At 40.8% G+C, this 23,921-nt stretch overlaps 1 protein-coding gene across 5 annotated transcripts in view; it reads left to right on the top strand.

Annotated features, from left to right (window-relative positions):
* The window catches only part of CHCHD3 (coiled-coil-helix-coiled-coil-helix domain containing 3), a 149,855-nt gene that overhangs the window by 115,984 nt on the left and 9,950 nt on the right, over nucleotides 1-23,921 (top strand). For all 5 annotated transcript variants that reach the window (XM_083813525.1, XM_083813526.1, XM_083813523.1 and 2 more), the window contains one exon: nucleotides 5,699-5,769. In XM_083813525.1, coding sequence (XP_083669651.1) covers nucleotides 5,699-5,769 — 71 coding nt within the window. The remainder of the gene's footprint in view (nucleotides 1-5,698; nucleotides 5,770-23,921) is intronic.

Here is a 23,921-nt window from a genome sequence, read left to right on the forward strand (position 1 = left end):
ATAATAATTCTCTCCTATTCCTCCACAATATGTTCTTTAAGAAGCGTCTGCTCCTACGTTTGTTCAGGAAAGTTTATTTTGGGGTCAAACATGATGAAAATGCTTCTTCCCATAGATCATACTTTTCTCTACCTGAATTACAGCGTGGCATATCCTTGCAAAGGCCGTGTATTTATCAGGAAATTGGGTAGATTTAAAATTAAAATTTCAGGTCTCTTTTCCTTAGCTTCTCTTTAGGAATGCCAGCCTGCACTTCCCTCTTTGGAGGTAGCTTTTAAAAGGCACCTCTACCACAGGAACAACAAATCCCGACCTTTCTTTGCAAAGAAGGGTACGGAAGGAGAGGCATAGCAAACACTGCTTATTACTCACTTTAATTTGGTTGAATCCTGTATTAGTCTTTGAGCTGTAAACATCTGAGTAACTTAACACGTGCTGGTCCTATTCAAGCAATTAGATTGCAGGCATATGTTAAATTAGCCACTTCTACAAGTTTTTGCAGGCTTTTCAACTCCTCTGAATTGCTTAGTACTTGTACAGTAACAACACAAAGTCACAATATTTGTGAAAGTGCTGATTAGGTAATTTTGGAACTATAGGTAAAGAATTTTGAACCAAGAAGCTAAAATTGGGCAGATGTTGGATGATTTCTGCATTTTGTTTTCTGCCGTTCCTGGAGAAATGTGCCTGAAGTCCTACTCCCGTTCAGCAGAACAACTGATATTCCTCTAAAAATATCAATTCATGTTTATTAAAAGTGTTTTCCCTCCTCCGGCTTAGAGTTTGTTTATCTAGCAAGAACCTTCAGCCGTACAGATCCAGGTGGATAAGCAGGGATAAAAGAGCGTTGCCTACAGTGTTTGCCTGGTGCTAATACCCACGTGCTAGCAACGGCTGGGGATGACTCGCACCTTGAGGAATGTCACCGTGTGCTGTCAAAATCCATGTTGGCTGGTCCAAAACCCCTTGGCTGTTAGAAGAACAGCCCCAGTACAACGTATCGTGCCAGCATTGTGAGCCTAAAGGTACAAGAGACGTAAGCCATGGACATCGGAGGCATGGCCTGAAAGAGGGAGTCTGGGTACAAAAACTAAAGAGGCTGTGAGAAGGTGGCTGTCACTTAACAGGGGAGGCTTCTCTTTCGGAGACACAGGGTAGAAAATGCAGTTAAAAGGACACAGGTGGCAGAATAAACCTCTGGATAGAGGCAGCCGAGCAGTGAGGTTGGCAGCTATTGGGAATATCAGAATGTCAAGCTCTCTTACAGAGAGCTTGGCCAACAGAAGTCGATGCTACCCTACTGCTTAGTTCAGGTAGAAAAGGACTGTACTAGGATCTTGCACATCATAATTTTCCAGGGGATGCAAACTCAGTGTCATTATGATTTTAAGTCATGGCGTTTCTAGCATTTGATGGATTCTTTTCTCTCTCCCAGCTGGCTCTTAATTTTTTTTTTTTTTTTAGCTTTCCCTGCTAAGAGTAACCATGTGCTAAACTCAAATACTTGCAAGTTGGAAAATGTCAGCATAAAGGCAGTGGGCTTCTTCGGTTGTCTTGGATCTCTGATGTACAGCTATGTGTGCTCATGTAATTGTAAAGGTTCTCCCATACGATCCGACTTATTCAATATACTCATTGCTCAGTGTGCAAGGCATCCATTATTTATTTCCCAGCATTCAAACTTTGCAAAATTGAAATGGGCCTTTCTCTGTTACCATTTCTGTAATACCAGAGAAATGAAATTACCTGATTCCTGTGCGAGGTAATGAAGGCGAAAGCTTTTTACACGTGGAAAATGCGTGGTGACTAAACCCCAAATTGTCACAGGTCCTATTTGTGCTTGTAAGAGGTGGGTAAGCCATGATGTCTTGGCTGCCTTAACTTTTTCTAGCACAAACTTTTTCCAGTGTTGGGAATAGGACTCTTCTTTTTCAGTTGTGGCGGTGTTAAGCTCTTCAAATCCAGCATGACACGGCTCAGCCCTGCTGACAGGCTTGGTGTAACACTGGACTTGAGTCGCTGCATGTGCTGGAAGATCACCCAGCACCATCACGTGCCTGTTCTGCTCTTTTCTGTATGTACACGCTGCTAGTACTTGTCGGAGTCCTGGTGGAGAACTCGGTTTGCGTGGCACGTTGGTTTCTGTATGCAAGGTGAGCAGTGTTTCTTCAGCCAAGCAGACAGCAAACAAGGAGTGTGCACACAAATGGGTTAATTTCCACCAGCTTCAGCAGCCTTAAAGTTAAGTGACTATTTTGAGCTACTGACTGAGGCCCGCTTTGTGCAGTGAGCATAATTCAAGCCATTCTCAATTCTCTGGGCGATGTGTGAGATCTGCTAGCCAGCAACCTGTGTGATTCTGGAGCAAACCTCCGGGATGAGTTTAGACTAGATACTTTGAACAAGCTGAAGTTTAGTCATCAAGAACCAAATTTGCCACTTTGTTTTGATATTAAAGTCAAGCAACATGCCCACATTATGTAAGAACTCCATAACAGATACAGAAATAGCATCTTCTACATAATCTGGGAAGATGATTAATTGCCATAACCCTGACACTTCTGTTCCCTTTTGGAAGTTCGTTGCATCTTTCATAACATGCTTCCTGCACTTTCGTACTCCTTGCAACAAAGGAGACCGTAACAGAGGTCTGCAGAAAGCCATGTTTTCATTAAATAGTGATAGAAGAGTATAAATGAGAGGAAGCTGCTGTGTAAGATTGTTTTATAATGCATGTGCCCAAAGGACCCAAATCAAAGATAGGAAGGAGCTCAGTTGCTGCCATTTTAGTGGCTTAGTTAAGAGCATCCTAGGGATGGATGGATGGATGGATGGATAGATAGACAGATAGATAGATTCCAGATATCTATGGAAGGTATGTTTATTACTTACTTTATTACTTATATCTGCTGGAACCCGTGAAGATCATGGGTCTGATCCAGAGCTGCTTGCTGATAGTCTGCCACTGCTGCCAATCTGCAAATTGGACTGTAGCTTTTATCCTCCACTTCGAGTTGAACAGTACGTGAATATGCAGACTACATACACAACACAAATACAGATACTTATCTGGAGACTGAGGAACTTACATCAGCAGTGCTGTGTTACAGCACCCTTCCATCTCTATCTAGAGAAATGCCCACTGCATTCTTATCTTGAGGATTAGGGAGGACTTCTGAGATGATACTTCATCTCTGGATTATTGTGAGTATATCTCCTAAAGAGAGCCTGAGTGAGTTTCAGAGGAAGATCTGATCCAAGAAACATGGCACGCTTTATCTAAAATAATGAATGATTTCTTGATAGCTTGAGTCTACTGTAGGATTAAAACTTCTGGGCATATATAGCAGCTCCGTTGATCACTTGAGCTGCAATTAAAAAGTAGAGCAAGTACACTCAGAGTATTGTTTTTGTGTCAAAAATGCTCCTTCATGCTTGAAAATGATAAAAAATTGCAATCGATCCCTACAACTGTTGTGTTCATCTTTATTGATCAGGCAAAAGAAAGATAAATCGCAGCCCAAATAAGATTATAGTAAATGTTAGCGGCGTAGGGGACTGGAGGATGATAGAGAGCTATTCATCATCTCAAATGGTGACCTGTCCGCGCTCGCCCCATAGTCAGTCTGCTGTCTAATCACATACCTATTGATTTCATCCACGTCCAAGCAACCTGGATGTGACTGTCATTGGGCAGCTGAGATTGCTAAACGCAAGGGGGTCACTGGTGTGAGGAGGATTTCATTTTCATTTTCTTACTGGCCAACCATGATTTATGGAATAATAAATGACCCCAAGTCACATGCGTGGAAACCTTGATTTCAGTACAAATGAATTATTAGGTCTGAATCTCAGAAGCAAGAGTGCAGTAGACCACTGTGCTCTTTGTGATCCGTGCATGCCCTTTGACCCCAGGAGATGTTACACAATTCATTATAATTTGTGGTAAAATATTAGGCTTGCAATGCAATTTTACCCGCGTTTGGAGGTGATGTTCTTTTTGGTGATTTCTGTACTTTTCACGTTCATAATTCACGAGGAAGGACCTTGGAAGATGATCGCCTCAAATGGAAAGGATAAAAATTTTCCTTTTATTCTTCTGGATACCGCTGCCCGTTTTGGAGTTTCCGTCAAATGTTTGTGCTGTAGTGTCCTTTCTTACCTGCATTTCTCATAACATAATTTGGCACAGAGAAATGTTGTTCGGGACGTGTTTGCTAACCCACCGACCGAGGAGACAGTCACCTTTCGCTCTTACAGAAGAGTGACCTTTCCAGTTATAGGGTTTCTTTGTTTGTTTTCTGGCAACGTTTTAGGCATATTGCTTTCTCAAGGTCTTAAGTAAGTGTAAGTGCTCATTTTACCCAAAATAAAATTGGAATGACACTTCTCATGGACTGCATTGTTCAAGCCATGTATGCTAAATGCTCTAAAGAAGCACAATCATGTTGTGGCATGAATAACCTCAAACCACGGCATTAACCTACAACAGGTAGGTTGTTAAAAAAAGGATTCAAAAGGTTTTGTATGCAACCACGCCGTGTATAATTGTAAGAGTTTTGTTGCCATGTTAATGTGACTTCCTGGGATGCCAGATGACTTGAGAGTTGTAAAGCTAAGGAGGAGTTGTTGCAAGTGCCAGCAGAACCTTCGTTCATCTCCACGAGATTGTTTTTCCTATTGACCTGACTATTCATGGAAAAAAAATGTTTTAGAGAACTTTTGAACTGCTTTAACTTTTCATTATTCCTCCAACTGTGAAGCCAGGTGCCTTAGTTATTACATCTTAAGTCCAACTGTGCTAGGGCTATAAAAATCTCTTTAAAAATACCAGGTATATGTTATCTAGACATGAAGCATCACAACATTATAGTGATTTGTCTTTGAATATTGTATGTCCCACTGAGAAACTTTGCCATTTTTATGTATAGAAAAGTTTTATTGCTTGCTGACTCAATCTTGTCTGACCTGCATTGTGGAAATTAATGATTTGGTGGAACTGAGAGAAAGCTTTCCCTGGTTTAGGGGAGATGAAAATATTCTCCAAAGCTGCCAGGAAAAAAAAATAATATTAATAACTGATTGAAGCAATTTAGAAGTATGGAATATTAAAAGAACTCCCTGCAAGAGGCATTATCAAGGCAAAGAGCAAAAAAGAAAATCAAGTGATAGTTAATTTATTGTGCCACTTTGAAGCCTGACATGAATGTCACCTGCAGACGAGCTGGGGACATATGTGTAAGTAACACAAATACGCACATGCAAAGAAGTACGCCTTCAGTATTTTGACTTTTTTTCTTCATGGAGAAGTTTCACGGGCTCCAATATCACCTAGGGCTAAATGCGGGATTCTTACCCCAGGTCTCTCTGCAGTTTCCTTCTTGAGGAAGGAAAACATCTCTTTTTATGCCATCTCTTTTACGTAACCTTTCAGAGCAAACGGGACACATTTGGCAAAAACGACACGCTTACCAAAATGTCTGTGCAACTTTGTAGAATATCTGATCTGAGGGTTTTTGTTCTTTTGATGTTGTTGTGTCTTTGGTGGGTTTTTTGTTTGTTTTTGAGCAACTGAAATGTATAAAATATCTAAATTTATGTTACTTACCAGGTATTGACTTATATATAATTGACGGTAGATGAAATTTGTATTATTAAGTTTTTTATTTTATTATTATTATTTTTTTTAACTTTCCAGAGCGCCCAGTTCTACAAAGTAACCACAGAACAATACCAAAAAGCTGCCGACGAAGTGTCAGCCCGGTTCAAGTAAGTCTTTTCTACCACTGCTTTTGAAGCTGTCAAATAAATGAATTTTTATCCGTATTCAAATGCATAGTAACTCCCCTTTCTGCTATCATAGATCCTATCAGTCTGTGTGGGAAAAAACCCTGGCTATTCATATGAGAGAATTTTCAAGAATTTGGAGGCAATGCATAGTAACCATAAGCTGCATAGAAATTAGATGCACAGTTAGTAATATACTAATTAATTTATATTTGATAAGATGCATGGAATATTCTAAAAATACACTCCTTAACATTTTTTCTCAAGTGGAACAACAAAAATGTAGTTCCAGCTTTGCATTACAATAGCATTCATCCTGTTCTTGCATGATGTGAAAGGATTTAAATTAGCAACTTCGCTTTGCCCCTACCAGTGAAGTTCAGATTAAATAATTTTTATTAGTCCTGAGGATGGTTAAATGAAGATACAGTAACTGATGGATCAAAGTGACTCTGACCCTTAACCTTGGACTGTTCCCTTTCTGCTGGTTCATCCATTAGGCAGAAGGTTCCATTTATCATGTTAGTAAGGATACAAAGAGAACTTTTACAACCTTAGAGTCACAGTGGTAACCAAGAAATGCTGTGTAAAGTCAATTATTCTGTGACCATTTTTAGGTTTGTGGAAGGGTTTAAAAGGCAACAAAAGAGTTTTGGGTTTTGGTTTGGTTTTTGGTGGCCAAGAGGAGGAAAGGCTTTTTGGAGCTGCTGATAATGATACCAACTTCTTAATTGTAAGATAAAAACATTTTATCTTTCAATATCAGGGGTTGTTAATACTCTCTAGTGTTTATATAAAATCTTCTGTGCTGGTTAACAGACAATGCAGAGTTTATGTCACTGAGGGCTGAACTCATCTGTCCCTTAAACAAGAGGGACGGAATGACCATTGACTCACGGAGTGATTTAAGCATAATTTGGAGGGCTTCCCATTACTGATGGGAAGCCCGGTATGTTGTCATTCATTGTCATTATTCTCACCAGTGTAAGATTCCCATCGAGTATTTCTCCTTCCTTTGTTACATTAGGTTACTTTCCTGTTTTGAAATCTAATTATTGCCTAATCTGACTTTGCTTATTTCAAAACGAGACTTTATTGTGATTTGAAGTAGTATTTGATAGCCTAGGTGGTTATTGTGACCAGAGGTGGGGAATGTTTGTTTTTTTTTTGTATATTTGTTTGCTTTTCCCTAGTATATAAACAATTTCCAATATGCATGCTTTGGTGTTCTTTTTTTTTGCACAAACAGCTGGCTAAGGGGCCAGCACTCAGCATCAGGCAATATCTACAAATTTTAAGAACACCATTTTGAAGGATCTTTTATTCTGTCTGCATAAACCAAAGACTATTTAATAAAGAGGGATTTGGCCAGGGAATCAGAGATTCCTAACAGTTGATGAAATTGGCTGCTTCTTAATTTTCTAGAGACTGAAATTATAAATAGAAATTAACTGTTTGACTAGTCTTCACTGCCGTGCCATTACTGAAGTTGCAGTGCTTCCTCTGCACTTCAAGCCATTTTTTCATGAAAATTATTTGGAGGTTTTTGATTAGTAGATCCAGTTTTGGTCCATTGTGTTAAAAACAAAAGGAAAACATTATCAGGAGGAAAATATATCTGAAGTATGCACGTAAATTGGAATAGCTTTGATACAGAACATGAAATATCAATCTTACTGTATCATTTTAAATTCTTCCCGATATCAAATCCTTTGAAATGGCCTGTCTTTTTACTGAAGGTTTAAATTCAGCAGCCGTTATTTTAGCACTGCCTTTTGTATGCAGCTTGATGGATAAATTATGAATGATTTAGTGAAACCTGAAGATGATGCTCTTTTGGTGTCGCCAGGCACTTCTCATGTTCAGTTTAATTGCATGTGAGGATTGAGGACAGAGTTTCAAGCGATGGTGTTTAAAGAGCTTGTTTAATTGGCTGTAAAAGAAGAATTAAATAAGGTTGAACTGCTAAATTTTGTTAATGCATAAAGCAATGTGCTGCGTGTCAGTGTGATTTCAGGTTCTAAGTGAGAGATTAATAGATCTAATTGTGGGATTATTATAAAACAGTCTCACTCAATTTTAAACATGTCTAGAATGAGTTGATAAGTTTTATTGAGATAACTTGTATTTCCTAAACTTTTTAAACCATATCTCTTTCAAGAGCAAAGAGGAGTGGCTAATTACTTAAATATTTCCTGGGTTTTCCTTTCCTTCCTCCATTTAGTCCTTGAAATTACATCAGCTGTGGCTTCATCAGCCTTTAGGGATAATTCACCCCTTTGAAAGGGAAGAACCAAGTACCCCATATAGGCTTGTATCCGAGAACTGACAGCTCTTCTGTACTTTGTCTGCAGTCCTTATTGATGCCTGCTTATTACCTTCTTCAGTGCTGCCTGGATTAGACCGCTATTCCAAATGTTCATGATAAATGTTTTATCTCCATGAGGTCCTGATTCACATTGATCAAATTCTGAATTATCAAATGGTTCATCTCTTTAAGACACTAATTCGCATTGATCAAATTCTAAATGACCAGGTTCAGTCAGTTCCTGCAGTACACAAATTACATTAAAACAACATTACTAGAGCATGCTGCCTTTTCTAATGTAGGAGTTATGTTACCCGCAGTTACATTATAACCAGAATTATTATATTATGAAGATGTCTCTGTTATAATCAGAAGTTGACACAAGAAGAAAAGAATGCGTTATTACAGGAAGAGCCAGGCTTTGGGCGAAGATTTGGGCTTTAAGTAATCAAATTGTACATTTATATTGTGTTTTTTTTTTTCCCCTTAATCTGAAGGGCTGGTATTGGGAAATTTGGCAGCTGCAGTGGTGACATTTTATTCCCCCGCGGTGTTCGGAGCCAAGTAGCGGCTTGATTATTCATTTAGGAACAGAGTAAGCAGATAGGGCAAATCCTGCCTAAAATAAACATTTCTGCTTTATCTCCTGTGGGTTCTGATTCCTTGCAGTGGGTAACACTTACAGCTGTGCACTGGTGCTGTTTCAAAACGTTTAGCCCTTCCTCTCCTGCTCACGCGGAGCCAGCAGGCAGCAGCTTCTTGCTGCTCTTTTCGGGGCAAAAACGCTGAGCTGAGCAGGACCCGAGGTGCCACAGCCCCGAGCCTCGTCCTGCTGTGTCACTTCGGTTTCACTTCGGTGTCACTTCTAAACTCCTGCACCTCCAACGAAGCCGAATTCTGGATCAGGTGCTTCACAGCGTTGAGACGTGTTGGCATGTTGGTAGGCTTCTGGGTGAATTTGTCCCCTGCAAACAGCTTTAATCACGGAGGATGCTTTGCATCGCGAAACGATTGAGTGTTCATTCTGAGTTTCAGGTTCTGATGGCTTTATTCCCTCGCTCCGAGACAGCTGGTCGGGAGCCCTGCCGTCGGAAGGGATGCCTCTGGGGAGCTGCAGGGTTCGTTTGATTAAACGCAGCGAGGTGCGGGGCTTGCTCGGGCTGCTTCGCACCGGTACCGTCTTCTGAGACTTTTATTAAAAACAGTTTCCCAGACCGAATCGATTTATTTCACGCGCTCCCAGATCATTTCAATTGCTCTGATAATACGATCATTGATGGAGGTGAGGCTTTGGTGTTAGCACGGCAACAGGCTGTTGGAGCCTTGAAAATAGTTCAACGGGGGGGTTGCTTTGGGACACAGTGAACAAGAGTGTAAGGCAAAACCTCAGTGCCGTGCCTTCCTTTAGTTACTGACTTCTGTGTCATGGAGCTTGGTTTATTAATGCTTGTTGAAGATAAAACATTAACCACAATAATTATGTTTTATGGTTATCAGTAAATATAGAGAAACATTAAGAATATTTCCTTTAAGTTGTGTTTTAGCTAATATTTTTTGAACTGGAAAATGTAGCCGAGAATGTGGTGAAGCCACGTTAAGTGAGTACCTGGCACTTTGGTGTAGTTGCCTCACAAAGCAGTGATGCCTGTTCTCTGAACATTAAAAATAGGCAGTTTAGAGAGAAAGTAAGCTTTATAATGACACCACTGGGCAGAGCCCAGGGAACCGTGGCTTTGTTTCGAGGCACAAGGTGATTTCCAGGGACTCTTCCGTGATTTCTGTAAATTAGGAATATTGATAGCTCCTTAATGCAGACGTCTTCAGTAACTGCCATGTGATACTCACATGACAGTAGTGTAGAAATCCATGTTGGATACATACCCATGTCAATAGTTTGTTCTGTTGTCTCAACTTCTGCAGATCTGATGGTGAGAAACTTTCAGTTTTCCAGCAGCTCCTTCTGCCACCTTAATTAGCATCAGCTGCTTTTAAAAACTGAAGTTAAAAGAACGGATTATAAATTATTTATGAAATACCACATAATATTTTTCAGTAACAGAAAATAGAAATCTATTTAGAAGCCCTTGGACAGAGCCTGCAGGCTTGCCTCCTTCTCGTTGCACTCCCTTTGCTCAGCCAAAGACAGTGGACTCTAAGTAGAAACATCTGAAATTCATCTTTACTCTTTCAAACATAGCATCCTTTGCAGTGCTTTGTCTTGAAACAGTTTTTTTTTAATACTGTTGGTGATACCGTTGTTGGAAGTAGTCTTAAATTCTTTGTTCTTAACATTTGAAAAAATGACAAGAGAATGGCAAATGTTGTATTATTTTTTGTGTTTGTATGTAACTGATTATTTAATTTGCTAGTTATCATAGTTGTTATGTTATGAAAAGTTATCATAATGTAGTTATCCTTACAGCGTAACTCTGGCAGTAAGTCATGTCCTCTTTTCACATCGAAGAAACAAGAATAAGCCCCGAACCCCACAATCGGACTGGCTCAAATCTTAGTCAGTGGGTCAGTGAGAGAAGCACAACTTGGCACGATGCTGTTCTGAAAACAATGCCACGTGTTGCAGCTGGGGACAACGGTCCCGAGTTACCCAAATGTCCCCCAGGTGAGCGTAGAACTGCTATGTTTGTGAGTTCTGCTAGAAGGAGTGCACAACGTTAAATACCATCAACTCAGCTTAAACCACGCAGCTTTTCTTAGTGGCAGAGGTACTTGAATAATCTTTCTTTGTATTCTTCCACCCTGTAGTGCCCCAAGGCTTCCTGGCTGTGTAGCTGCCCCAGCAGTGGTGGTCACACCATACAGAGCGTGGTCCATGGCAGTGAGTTGCTTGAATAAATAACAAGTGCTGTTGTCTGATAGCTTAACGGCCTTGCACTGCTCTAGAGAAGTGTAAATGGTGTTTTGTGGGGTGGATGTGGCACTGTCACCCCTCTTAGCTGGGAAGCAGTCTGGATTCAGAAGGCGCAGAGCTGCTTCAGGTGGGAAGAGGAGCTGAGAAAGAGGCTACAGATCTTTTCTGCCTCTGTTATTTATCTTGTACATCCCAAACTCTGTTCCTTTTGAATGCAAAAGGAACAAAACAGAATTTATTTTCTTTGCTCACCCCTTTCAGCCCGTACTCGGTCCTAATAGACTCGTCTCAGCCCTGCCACAGCAGAGCTCGTTTGAGCAAAGTGCTTGACTTTCTACCACTTCTTTGTACCTGTGGTTTTGCTTCTTGGACGAACCCAGTGCTCCTTGTCTGGACAAACACTTCACACCATGCACACCTAGGTATGCCTTTGAATTGAAGTGAGGAAGGAGGAGTTATTATATTTTAATGTAAATACTATATTTATAACTCAGTGATGTATTTCTGCCTTTTGGTTAGAATTGCCTGTTGCTTCAGCATCTTGGCTTGATGAAGGGACGTTGGTGGTCAGTATTATCCCTGTCTCCGTTTTTCCCCAACCTGTGAACATATAGATGAAGATTTCCTTTGAACAGCTTTAGAATACCAAAATCCTGTAAACCCTTCAGTGCATTTACCTATGAAATGATGATCACTTCATAAATGACAACTTCAGTTTTCCCTACAGCAACACAGATATTTAACTTTCTTCCTTTGATCGATTGAGTCCATTAGAAATGAGAGTACTCAACAGAGCTGGATGAAATATTAATTGTGCACTTTTGAGCTAGATGCAGATTCATCCTGAGCGAAGTGGGAGCGGGGGATTCTGGCGTAATATCTGTGTGTTTTCCTGGTAAGCCCAGGACCGTGAGTCTGTTTGCATGGGGACGTGTTTCATCGAGATATTCAAACTCAAATGTGAACTTTAAATGTGCTTCTTTGGGCAGGAGACAGTTTTGAAGCATGTTAATATATTGAGAATTATATTAACTTTTTTTTTTTTTAATCCATTATTCAAAATTTAGGTAGGACATTAGTTAAGAGGGCCAAGCCAATTCTTTCCCTATTTGCCCATATCTTTTTTAGGAATCCTGGGTACATTCATTAAGTCTTTCCTCAGGCTATCACCAATTTTTCACACAGTTAGATACTTTATGGTCTGGAATAGGGAAAGCAATCGTAAAATTCATTTCAGTAAAGCCCAAAGTCATGACTAGGAATTTTTTATCTGATATGAATTAGTACTTGAAATAACAAAAGACTTGCTGGAAAGTAGTTATAATAGGATAAGCTTTCTAACAGATGTAGTCAAACACTCCTAGTTGTCAGAATGTCCCTTTCCTCTTCAGGTGCGTCTGGTCGATGTTGGAAGGAGAAGCACGTGCTCCTGCCTCAGCACACCACGGATTTTCTGTATTTGCTTACACAGATGCGTTAAGTCATTTTATAGACTTCCTCCTGAAAAGCGAGCGAGTGAAAGTCTTCCTTCATGCATCAGTGGCCAACAGTTAAATTGGCGTGTTCCCTAGTTTTGCGTGCCGGTAATCAACCGAGTCCCCTGAAAATTGATGGATGCACTCATTAAGGGCAGTTCTTGCTGCTGGCTGCAGTTTCCTGAGCCACTCGTAACCAGGGAGGACCGAGTGCTCGCGGCGCACTTGGCACGTAGCGCTCTGCTGCGGTACATCTGGCTCCCCGCTCCCTTTCAAGGACTAAAGCCTCTTGTTTTAATACGTTAAGCATCCTTTGTTGGGATTTGGTGTACACACAAGTAAATGATTTCCCAGTTACAGTGTCAAACCGAGGCAGGTTAAAACCCACAGTCTCCTCTTTTTATTATTAATTTGTTCTGTGGGTTGTAATCTTGTGTTGCTGAGATTTACCAATACCTTTTTTTAAGGACTTTTTTTTGTGAGTCCAAGCCATCTGTAGAACCAAAGCCTACAAATCTCACAGCCCCCACTTCCGAGCACACAGCAGCAAGCCTCTTCTTCTAGAAGGGAACAGGTTTTGCAGAGTTGATGGTAATGCTTTTTTTCTAAGAAGCATACACCTGTTTCTGGTTACAGGGTAAAGAATGAATGGCCAATTACCTCAACATGTTCGAACACGACACTTCACATGGCAGGAGCTTGTGCTTTCTGTTTGGTGAAGGCCCCCAACTACGTAACCATCCGTTCCAAAATCACGGGGTGGAAAGACAGCAATCCTTGATCAGCTGCTAATATTTGTGCGTGTGCAAGCTGCGGGGAGGGAGGTCAGTGCCACTGACCTTTGTTTTCCCAGCAGAGCTCTTGAACAAGATGAAGTGATCAAAGCAGGATGCCAGTACATCAGCACGATCTCATTACTTTGTAAGCTGCATGCACAGATGCTGCTGTTGCTGCATCAGGCGTCACTGATTTACATTCATAACACCTCCATTACAGCTCATTTGCTGCTACTTGTAATTAACCAGTTCTTCCTTTTTTTTTTTTCCCTCCCTTCCAGTAGTGTTGGGCTAAATCGGGGGGAAAAAAATTGACTGCAGTCATTCTGCTTAGACTCCATCGAAGTGAAATCACGGTTGTAAAGCCAAAGTATACATTAAACATTTGGGGAAATAATATCAAATCATCTGCCTTGTTGCAAAGTGTGGTCATACTCAGAAAATAAGGTTTATAAAAATAGAATTAAGATGCCTTATAAAGCAGTTAAGCTGTCCTGTTGGCTTCTAGTTCACCTGAGGTTAAGTTCAAAAGTAAAACTTCCCCCTTTTATTGCCAGGAGTAAAACTGATTACCTGGGCTTGAAAATCATACAGTTTCTTTGGTATCTGGCAAGCATATTCCACCTACCTTACCCTGTAGCTCTGAAAGACTAAATGGAATAAAAATATGTTATTTATTTTTCCTTTATGGGGAGTTGATAAAGACATTAGATATGCAGAGAGCAGGTATGCTGCAATAGCTCGTTCTCTGAGCAGAGCTACACTTTTAATCGCAGTTTATCTTCCAGTATCGCTTTTTATCTTCCTATTTACTTAGGGCAGTCCGAAATGAGATGAATCTCGGTGGAGAGTACCATGCAGATTTCGACCTGAGTGAGTAGTCAGGGCTTCAGCATAATGTGACAGCCAGGCCTGGAGCATTCAACAAGCTTCGTATCTTCCACCGCTCACCCAGCAGCCAGGGAATCCTGCTGCCTGATTTACATTTTTTAAATAAAGCCCTCATTCTCAAGACGTCAGAGCAGCAGAGATATGCTGCTGGTACCAGAACCAGATCGCATTTGTTTAAGGCTGGTCCTCCTGTGTCTTTGGTGCGTAGAACACGGAGCTGCAGCTGTCAGCATCTGGCAGCTGGATGGGTGGCACCCAGGGGTGGCACTGGATCGCCGTGTCACTCTGCTGGTCTGATGGAGGAGGAGGTTCGTTCCTTTGCCGCTGGCAGGCTCCTACAAATAAATAAATAAATAAAGTTGTGCCAGGTCGCACTTGGTTAACCTGAATTTATTGGGGAATAGAACAAAACTGCAGCAGGCAGCTGGCAACAGGTGTGCTGCATGGAGGTTGGGTCACAGAGAAGCCTTTATACATTTGTGGAGGATTTGTGCTTTTTTATGTATTAGGATGCCTAGCAAATTGCTTCCTAATGTAGATTTCACTTTAATTAGTCCATTTAGGTTCAACTGCAATAAAAATAATGAAAGCACCTGTGTATGTGTGACAGAAGTGCATTCAGTTATCCCTTACAGTTAGGGGACTGGACTGAGGTCAGAGGGGTAGTACGTACCAAATCTGAGTCTACAATTAAGAGGGCAGTGATTGTCATTTTTCACATAAACTTTATAGGCTGTTCTTCCTAAGACAGTATATTTTTTTCAGTGACCTAATTGATTTGTGTCTCATTTGTAGGTAAGAGGGCAGAACAGTCCCCAGATTGCTTTTTTTCCATCTTAACTAGCATCAAGCAGTGACATTTTGGCTTTCTTTGTTGATCCTCTTAGTAGCACATGCAGCATAAAATAATTGTGGTTTTGAAAAATTTTGATTCTTTTTTGATTTTTGATCCTCTAGGAGTTGACCACAGCATCGACGTGTACGTTTTTGTATAGCTGTGAAAGGGGAACAGCATCAGTTCTGTCCTCATAGGCATTGCTACTTCTTCACACCTCCAAACTCATATAGTTTAACAATTATTCTCCTTCAGTCAGAGGAATTTTGACATTTAGATAGCCAAATTTTAGACAGTAGTGGCCTTTTGTGAATATGGTCAATTTTATTTTTTTCCTAGTAGATGTGAACCTTCAAAAAAAAAATTCCTACTCTTCTTAGCTTGAAATTTCCAGCAAGTTTTCCCGATGTGCATCTTTTTAAATGCAACTGTGTAAGTCGGTTAATTGATCAGAACATAGCTGTGTTGGCCACGGAGCCAGCGTTGTTAGGTGGAAGCACTCAGGTCCAGCAAGATGGTCTATGTCCTTATCAGAAAACTCAAGTTTTATTTGTTTCCCTTGAAATACTATTCTGTTATTTGATGTATATTCTATACAGGAAATTTTTGTGCTGATGTTCAGCCTGCATTTTCTTTAAATTTTGTTCTGTTATTCTCAGTACTCCTCATTGCAAACCACTAAGTTATTTTCTGAACATGCTTTTTGATTCTTTCAGTGGTTATCACTGCATCTTTAAATTATGAGTCCTGACATCCACAGGAGAAAGTGTGTATATTGGTCATGAAATATCCTAACCAGTTTTTGGAATGCTTTTACAACTGCTGACTGCATTTTCTCACTTTCTTGAGCGTGAGCTTCATTTTTAAGCAAATCGTAACTCTTTTGCTGGCATTTCTGAAGAGGGGATTTCCTAAATATTTTTGTTTTACTTCGGGATTTTAAAACATTTGGCTTGTGTGGGTATGACCTGATATTTTTGTTCCATAGTGCACACTTAGAAGCATGAAGAGCACACCACTTCCTAACCCTAAAAGAACAGGAGAAGGCACACAGCTGTTCGGCAGGAGAGATTTTGCCCTGTTACTGTTTATGAACAGTTAAGCGTTAGAGGGGTTTGTCAATTCCAGTGCTGCGTGCCTCTTTGGAGGATCTATAACTCGAATTGGAAAACTTGTCAATATTTAAAAAAAAAAATTGTAAAAATGCACTCTCTTGCACTGTCTTCTGCATCTCCATTAATCTGCCTGCAATATAAAATCAAAGTAGAGTCCTGAAACATTTAAAGTACACATTTAAGCCTTGGGGAAAAGGACTGGAGAAAATAGATAAAACTAATATGTGGATCTTTAAGGAGACCACTCGAGTGCCATGTCCGTGGCTATAAACGTTATAAAGATAGAGTCCCCTGTCAAGGATGTGTGAAGACGGATAGTGTTCCATAGCCAGTGCTGCACTGTGCCATATGCATTACGGGAAGCACCAGAAGATCAGGATCGAAAGGTTTTGCGAGACAGGCTTTATAGATCCGTGCGTAATAGACTGCTGCTCTGTCTACACTGCTTTACTGTTACTGAAATCTTGCTCTTGCATGGGCTGATGAAATGCGGCCCCTTTTGTTCCATCACATACATTCTTTTCCCTCTGCCGTGACTAGATGCAGTACTTTGGCAAAAAAAATTGCCAGAACCTTCTCAATAAAAAGATGCCATAAGCACAGTCAGTGTGGAATTTAGAAACAAGTCCTTTATGGATAATTTCAGTGTCAAATGAATCTAGTTCACCAGCTCTTTTCTACTAAGTATTTTGGCTCCTTTAGGTAGAGATATTATGTGTTGCCTACAAAAGGGGTTTTGGTGGCTCTTCAAGAGAATTGATTAAGGATAAAGCTAATCTATGTAATGGCTCTGTCCCAAGTTGTCTTTATTTTAGACCTGGAGACCTGTTGGTCCTTCTCACCGGTCGCATAATGTGATGCTGTGCGGGACAGAAGTAGTCCTCAAGTTACTCAGTACCTGGTAAACCTCGTGTTTAGGCAGATAAAGTTGTTGCTGCTCTTTGGATCCCCACAGGATGGATGTGTGAAGGTCAAACTCCGCCATCAGTCTCTTGTTCTGGGTATGCATTGTAAACTGAGTTTTTTCAGGTCATATTCAAACACATCTTATTACAGATCAGACATTATCCCTTACTGCCCTTAATGGGGTGTGTGTACTACTGAGAGTAAGTTTGTGTGATTCTGTTGAACTTTGTGTTCAGTGCTTGTGTATAAATCTTCCTTGGTCGCATAGATCTCTGCTAAAAGGATGTACTGAAATACTGCTCATTTGCACTTCTTACCATGGTTTCTTAACATGATATGATTCAACGATAGGCATTCTCCTGAGGCCTTTATTTTGTCCGTGTAAATCCATATTATAGTACAATATTACCTTTCTTGAGCTAGGAAAGATAAAGCCATTGTAACGGACAATCATTTTATTGAATAATGAAAGAAATGAGAAAAACAGTTATTTCTCTAAAACTTTCCTGGCCACTTAGCGTGGGTCCCAGTTTCAGGCCATTTAGGAGATCCATTAAGCCACTGGGTTGCTCCTCTGCATGCATTAGTAACAAACTCAGCGTAATATGGAACAGGCTTGCCGTATCATGGACACATTTATGAAGATTGATAACAGCCAGGGTTCAGTGTTAACTTTTATTGTCAAACAGGCTGCAGGAAAAACTGCCTAGTATTGCTTTTCCTTTGATTTATGAAAAGGTTGCTACATGAAAAAGACATCACATAAAATAGCTCTGCTGGCAGTAGCATTATAAAATAGGGCCGTAAGTAGACCAAACAATAACTAACTACAATTATGTTCATTATTGTCTCTCTGAGCTCTCTGTACCTTTGCTAGGGTGCTTTCACTACCCTGGTAGTTTTAAGGTGGACCCACCTTTCCTGCTAAGTGGGATAAGCATAAATCCTGCTGTTTTAGATAGGCAGCGCCCCGAGAGGAGCCCTTCTGTGTTCGTGCCATCTTCAATCCCCAAAATGAAGGAAATGATCCAGAGTCAACCTGCTTTGGCATTCCACAAATGGTGCTCGGCAGAAAAGGAAAGGTGTTGAGAAAAAAATGCTGGTTTTGTTACAATTTCCATCACTGAGGTGTTTTGCTCAAAATTAGTACTCTTCTCTTGAATGGGTTATTTCAGACCATGTTGTAGTGAGACCCCTTAAAATCAAGACCCGAACCCATCTGCTAATGGCAGAGATCGCCAGTTTCCAGCTCTGGGTGGCAAGAAGAATTGGTTTGTTTCTCGTAGCCTCTGTAACGAGATGTGCTGCAACAGGAGCGAGTCGAATTCTTCGGTTAGCAGCAATTAGCAGCAAAACCTCAGTGAGAACCAGTTAAACTCAAGGGGCACGACCTAACTGGGGAAAACTTTCCTGGTTGATCTGAAGTTTGTCCAACTTGAGATACTTAAAAAAGCACTCCACCACCCAACAACTATTTGAGACGTCGGCGAAAAATGGGAACTTACAAATGGTACGTGATGAGGTTGTAAAACACGAGGCATCAAAATGACTTCCTGGGATCAGACCGAAGCCCCATCCAGTGACTTGGTGTCTCGTTAATGCTGTCAGCACACGGTGAATGCATAAGGAGAGACCTTTGTAAGCTCTTTCTGAGTTGGCGATGATGATTTTTGGAACACCCTTCAGGTGTTAAACTGCTTTCCAGGTACCGTCGTGTCGTGAAACAGTCTCAGGGACCTGTCCACCAGCAGGCAGTGAAAAATAACAAGGTCAATCATGAATGCCGTGCTTTACAACTCCTCTCTCTAAGTGCCATTTGTGATTTCTTCGTGGTGAGAGGTGCATTTTCCCTACTGGGATGCTAAGAAGGGTGTTGAGGTCATTATGTTTTCCTTTATTTCTACAGCACGTTGTACAAACACATTTAAACTAAGATGTATTATAACAAGGTCCAGTACCCACTTATTAGCAACATGTTTGCAGGGTGATTATTCCTCTTTGTGTGTGTTTCTTAACACGTTATTGTTATTGCAGCCCAGCTGATCATATTTTATAAAGAGTGGCTTGCCACAGCCTGGTGCAAGGCTTGGGGAAGTGCACATAGTCTTTGTAGCTTATCAAAGTGAGTCCGAGCCTCTTTTTATTGAAAAACTTCATGCTCAAATGAAAAATTGGCATTTATTTTACTCTCTCTTAACTTTTAAGATTGCAACCTTCAGTTCCCTCCAGTAATCATCACCCACGGGAGCAGTGATGCTTGAAGTGTTTAACTGTTGATTGCTTTTCCTGCACGCTATTTCTGCTCGTAAAATCTCTTATTTTTTGTGGTTGGGAGCAGGCTTTCGGGCCTCTTACAGTCAAACAAAACAGTGAAACATATATTGCTCGAGAGAGTAATATTTGGATAATAATTTGCCACCAGGTAGTGTCGTGTGGTGCTTCATATTGTGTGCAGCAGTTGACCTTTGCTACGGATAAGAAACATGTCTCCTTATTAGAGCACACTCTATGGCACCTCTGTAAAGGGAAAGCTCTTTTTTAGAGTGAGGTGCTGTGAAGATTTTATTGTCACGAGTTTGGGATGATGATGACACTCGTGAGTTTACAAAGCCTGAAGTGAATTGTGTAGCTCTTGGGAAATATGCAGCAATAATAAATCCACGCCGTGGTTGTGGTTTTGGTTTGTGCTGCTCATTTGGGTGGTTGGTCTTTGCTCGGGTCTGTCTGTGTTCCCTTTGTGTGTGCGTGTGCTTTACTCAAGCAGTGACATACCCTTACCGTGGAAAATTTAACACAGGGACATGAATAAAATTAAATGGATTAAATACCCATTAAAGTGGGTAAAATTACCATGGTGTTGTTTTGCCACCTTCGTATAGAAATAGATTTCATACTGTTGCAGAATTATCTTTTTCTTTAGAAATTATAAATACTTTATTGTATTTTACATAGTTTTAATGCTGATTAATGTACCCAAGTAGTCCTGGACCAGCGGTGGTTGCAGACCACTGGCATCATACACCTATCAGAAATATCGGTCAAAACATCCATGAAATTTCCCAGACTGTATCTGCCTTGACGTGAGCTCTAGCTAGATCTGAAGAGAGCAGTAATTCCCTTGCTTGTTGCTGCAGCTCCTTCTGGAAGATGCACTGTCTAAACCTGGATCATGCCATAAAAAAAAAACCCTAGAACTCATGATATTAAGACATGGTACCACCTGGTGTTGTTGGCTGTGGTGGTCTTTGACTTGCCTGCTCGTAAACAGCGGAGCGAGCGGAATCTAGCTCGTCCTCATTAAATAATGTTTTGGGAGGAGTAATGAGACAGAGTTCAAGTGATGCTACATGCAAACTAAAAATAATCTGTGATCCGAATTTACATTATGAGGTTTGAAATCAAGCGTTGATATGCTGATCATGCGTGCGTGGATGTGTGGGGTTTTGCTCAGTTCAGGCTGAGCATATTTTGACTCTTGTGGTTGGATTAGTTTGCTTCCCTTTCTGCCTAGTGGTAGGACAGGCTTACATACATCCAAGGTGATTGTTCTTCCTCTCTTAACTTGCCAAAGTAGGAACTGGTTTGGATCAGTGCAAGACCAAGAAATTCTTTATATAATATATATATCATATACGTACATTGCACAGATGCAGTATATTCTGTGTGGATAAAACTGCACCTTTCAGAGCTTTCTCTTATTTTCTTATATATCGTATATTTCTAACATAGTAGTTACTATATTTTCTACACCATAAAGGCATGCATGCCCATTTTATAAGTGTAAAATTTGTATCATTGTCATCCATATGGCTGTTTATTTTAATATTTAAAGCCTACATCCTAGTATTCAGTAAAAACTGTTCTTTAAGCTGCAGGGTTAAAAATGTGCATCCTAAATTTGGGTAATTCCAGCATGTGGTTCCCTTTGCAGCTGCGAGGACCAGCTGTGTGGAAGGTACATTTGTATAATAATATGTTGGTGTACTTTGTATTTTAAGTTTTTTTTTTTTTTTTTTTTCCAGGGAGGGGAATTTTATAAACAAGCAGTGATTTGGGATAATAACATTCAATGAATATCAATTTAAATAAAAGTATTGAACCTAATTGTGCCTGTCAGGGTGGACAGCAGTCTCATTTCTTTGATGACTTGCTCTTCAAGGTGTTCAGAGCATCAATAGTCCCAGCGGGTCAGATCAGAGGTCCTCCTAGCTTGTCAGGCAACAGCGAGGCGTGGGTACTTGAGGAAAACCACAAAAATAGGGGAATTAGACAGGAATGCCATTTTACCTTCAAACAGGCAGTGAAGTGGGGCTTTCCTGAGCCAAACACTGTATTTTTGCTCATAATCCTTTGATGGACTTCACTTACAGTACCTTGTAATTGGCTTTTGAACCCAGCTGTGCTTATGATACCCCCGGTATCCTCTAGCAGTGAGTTCCAGCTTTTCATTAGGTGTTGTCTGGAAAAGGCTTGAATTATGTTTTTGGTTGTAAACCTACTGCTAGAAGACTTCACTGGCTGTCTCTCTGAATAATTGCTCCTTATGCCATTGATGATTTCATACATCTGCCACATGTTTACTTGAAATTGTCTTTCTCTAGGCTGAAGAGATCTAGTCTAGTTCATGTAACGTCCTCAGAGGCTGAAGACCTCAGCAATTAGTTCACCAGTCTGATTAGGATTCCCAACCAGGAAATCTTTCTGATCCACATCCCAATTTCGTCCTGGTGTAAGTCCCAGCCCAACAGAGGGTTTAAGAATGTGCATAACTTTGCACATGCAAATGTGGAATTACTCACTTCATGCAGTTACGCTTGTATTTATGTGCTTTGCCAGATTTGGGATCGTAAATTCTCTCTGTTAATCTTAGAGATGCTCTTTCCTCCCTGAATGCAATGAATGTGTTGTTGCATTATGAGGAATGGTTTCCACTTTGCTTATGCGAAAAGCTGAGCCGCTCTCCTACCAACATACCAGGTGGTTCACCAGGTGGGAAACACTCATTGGGGAAAAAAAAAAAAAAAGAAAAAAAAAGACCTAAAAAGGTCAATAGTGCTATCTGCCAGGCTTCTGTGTTAAACCAGGTTTTTGTCAACATATTGAACTTGACTTAGCGCACTCTAGACATAATTAAACGTCTGCCTCCAAGCAGTGCGTGTGCGTGAATATGCTGGGATGTGTCTTTCCGCCTCTTCTCATCTCCATCCCTAAATTTCAGAGGTCAGGACGTTGGGAACAGATTTTAATTTGCTTCTAAGAGAGATGAAATAAATGAGAGGATGACAAACATTTGCCGAAGTTTTTGTCGGGGCTGGGATTGTGGAGTCTAAAAATACCATGGGCGATATTAACACTGGAGCTGATCCCTCGTAGCACAAGAGATGCATGTGTCAACAGGCAGAGGGGGTTGTGCTCAGACTTGGGCAGAAGTCATTTTTTTAGCATTACTGTGCACTTTTAGTGTTCTCACTTGTAACAAAACAGGAACAACTGCGGCTCTCTTCCACCAGAGATTTGTTAGGAAAATTCTTTTCTTTTACAGCTTTCGGAAAAGTCACACTATGTAGTCAAGTGTAAATAAAAGCAAGAATCAACTCTGCAGTACTTGATCTTTTGCTGGCAGCACTTCCCACATGGTAATTTTGAGGGCTCTGTGTAGGCACAGTTTGATTATGGACTGCTTCACAACGTCAGTTGTAGATACTCCGAAATCAGATCGTGGTATTACTTCCAAGTGATCTTTAGAAGAACAGAACCATTTGGTTTGTGCTTTACACGTTTCGTAATGCACTTACAAGTCATCACCTACTTAATGTGCGAAGACAATTTTTAAAAATAATTTAATATAAAGAGTAAATTCATTTAAAAGCTAAAAATACTGGTGCAGCAGTAAGGATCTTCATTACCATATGCCCTTTTGTGTTTTTTTTCCCCCTGTTCTCTGTTTTGCAACTGTTTTCTATACTGTAAACAAGTCCTGTGAATTCAGCGAGCAGTGATTCTGTGGAAGTGGCTCTTTTTGGATGAGGTAATCTTAAAAAAGAATAACCCCCTCAGCACCACCTTTTTGTGTCTTGATGGAAAATACCCACTGTCTTGCTGCTGTTCGAGACTTGTCGCTTCCACCTCGTCTCTGACCCGACCTTCTCCCTAGGTCTTCTCAGCTAGGCTTACCTTTTGCTCTTGCTGACTCTTTATGCAAAACACCTAAAACATGGCCTTCCTTGTCCATCTGCTCAGCTAAATCCCTCGCAGCTCGTGGTATCAGTTATTGCAACATACGTTTTATTCCCCCTAGCCACGAGAAGGGAAATCTTGCCTTGACGGCGTCTGTTGAGAGCGGTGCCATAGATCATTTGCCTCCCCAACATTCCCGTCATCTTTCGTCCTGCCACTGGCTTCCCTTAGCTGCGTCACGTGCAAGTTGCACATCTTCCTTTTGAAGCCCTTTATGGCCCATTTCTGTTTTGCTGTCGCTTCCAGTCCCCCTTTGCCTTCTCTCCGAAGCACTGCTAACAGTACCTTCCACCCCTCACTCACCGCTTTTACCAAACAAACATTGGCCTTCACTGTTTCTCATTCTTACAAGAAAATTTCAATAGACGTAGGCAAAGACAGTTGATTAACTTCTCCCAAGTCTCTTTAAGATTCCTCTTGGTTGCTCATAAAGCACGTGAAAACAGGCTGTTGCCTATCGCGAGGGCACTGCCTCAGTTTCCTTTTGTTTCACCATCTTTCTGCATCAATCTTTTGTTTCTTATCTTCCTGGGCATTATAAGCAGGTTGAGGAAAGACACATCTTTTTTTTTCCTTGCTTTGCGTGCTACGAAGTGCAGGTAGGGTCTGATCGTGGCGTGGCTCCTGCAGCAACAGGAGCAAGTAAAGCAGCTCAGGACCTCGGCTCCAGCGCTTCACCACACCGGCGCAATGGGTCTAAGAGGTAATGTGCTCCTTTTTGG

Source organism: Anser anser (genome assembly GCF_964211835.1).
Source record: "Anser anser genome assembly, chromosome: 1".
In the NCBI taxonomy this organism is placed as follows: domain Eukaryota; kingdom Metazoa; phylum Chordata; class Aves; order Anseriformes; family Anatidae; genus Anser; species Anser anser.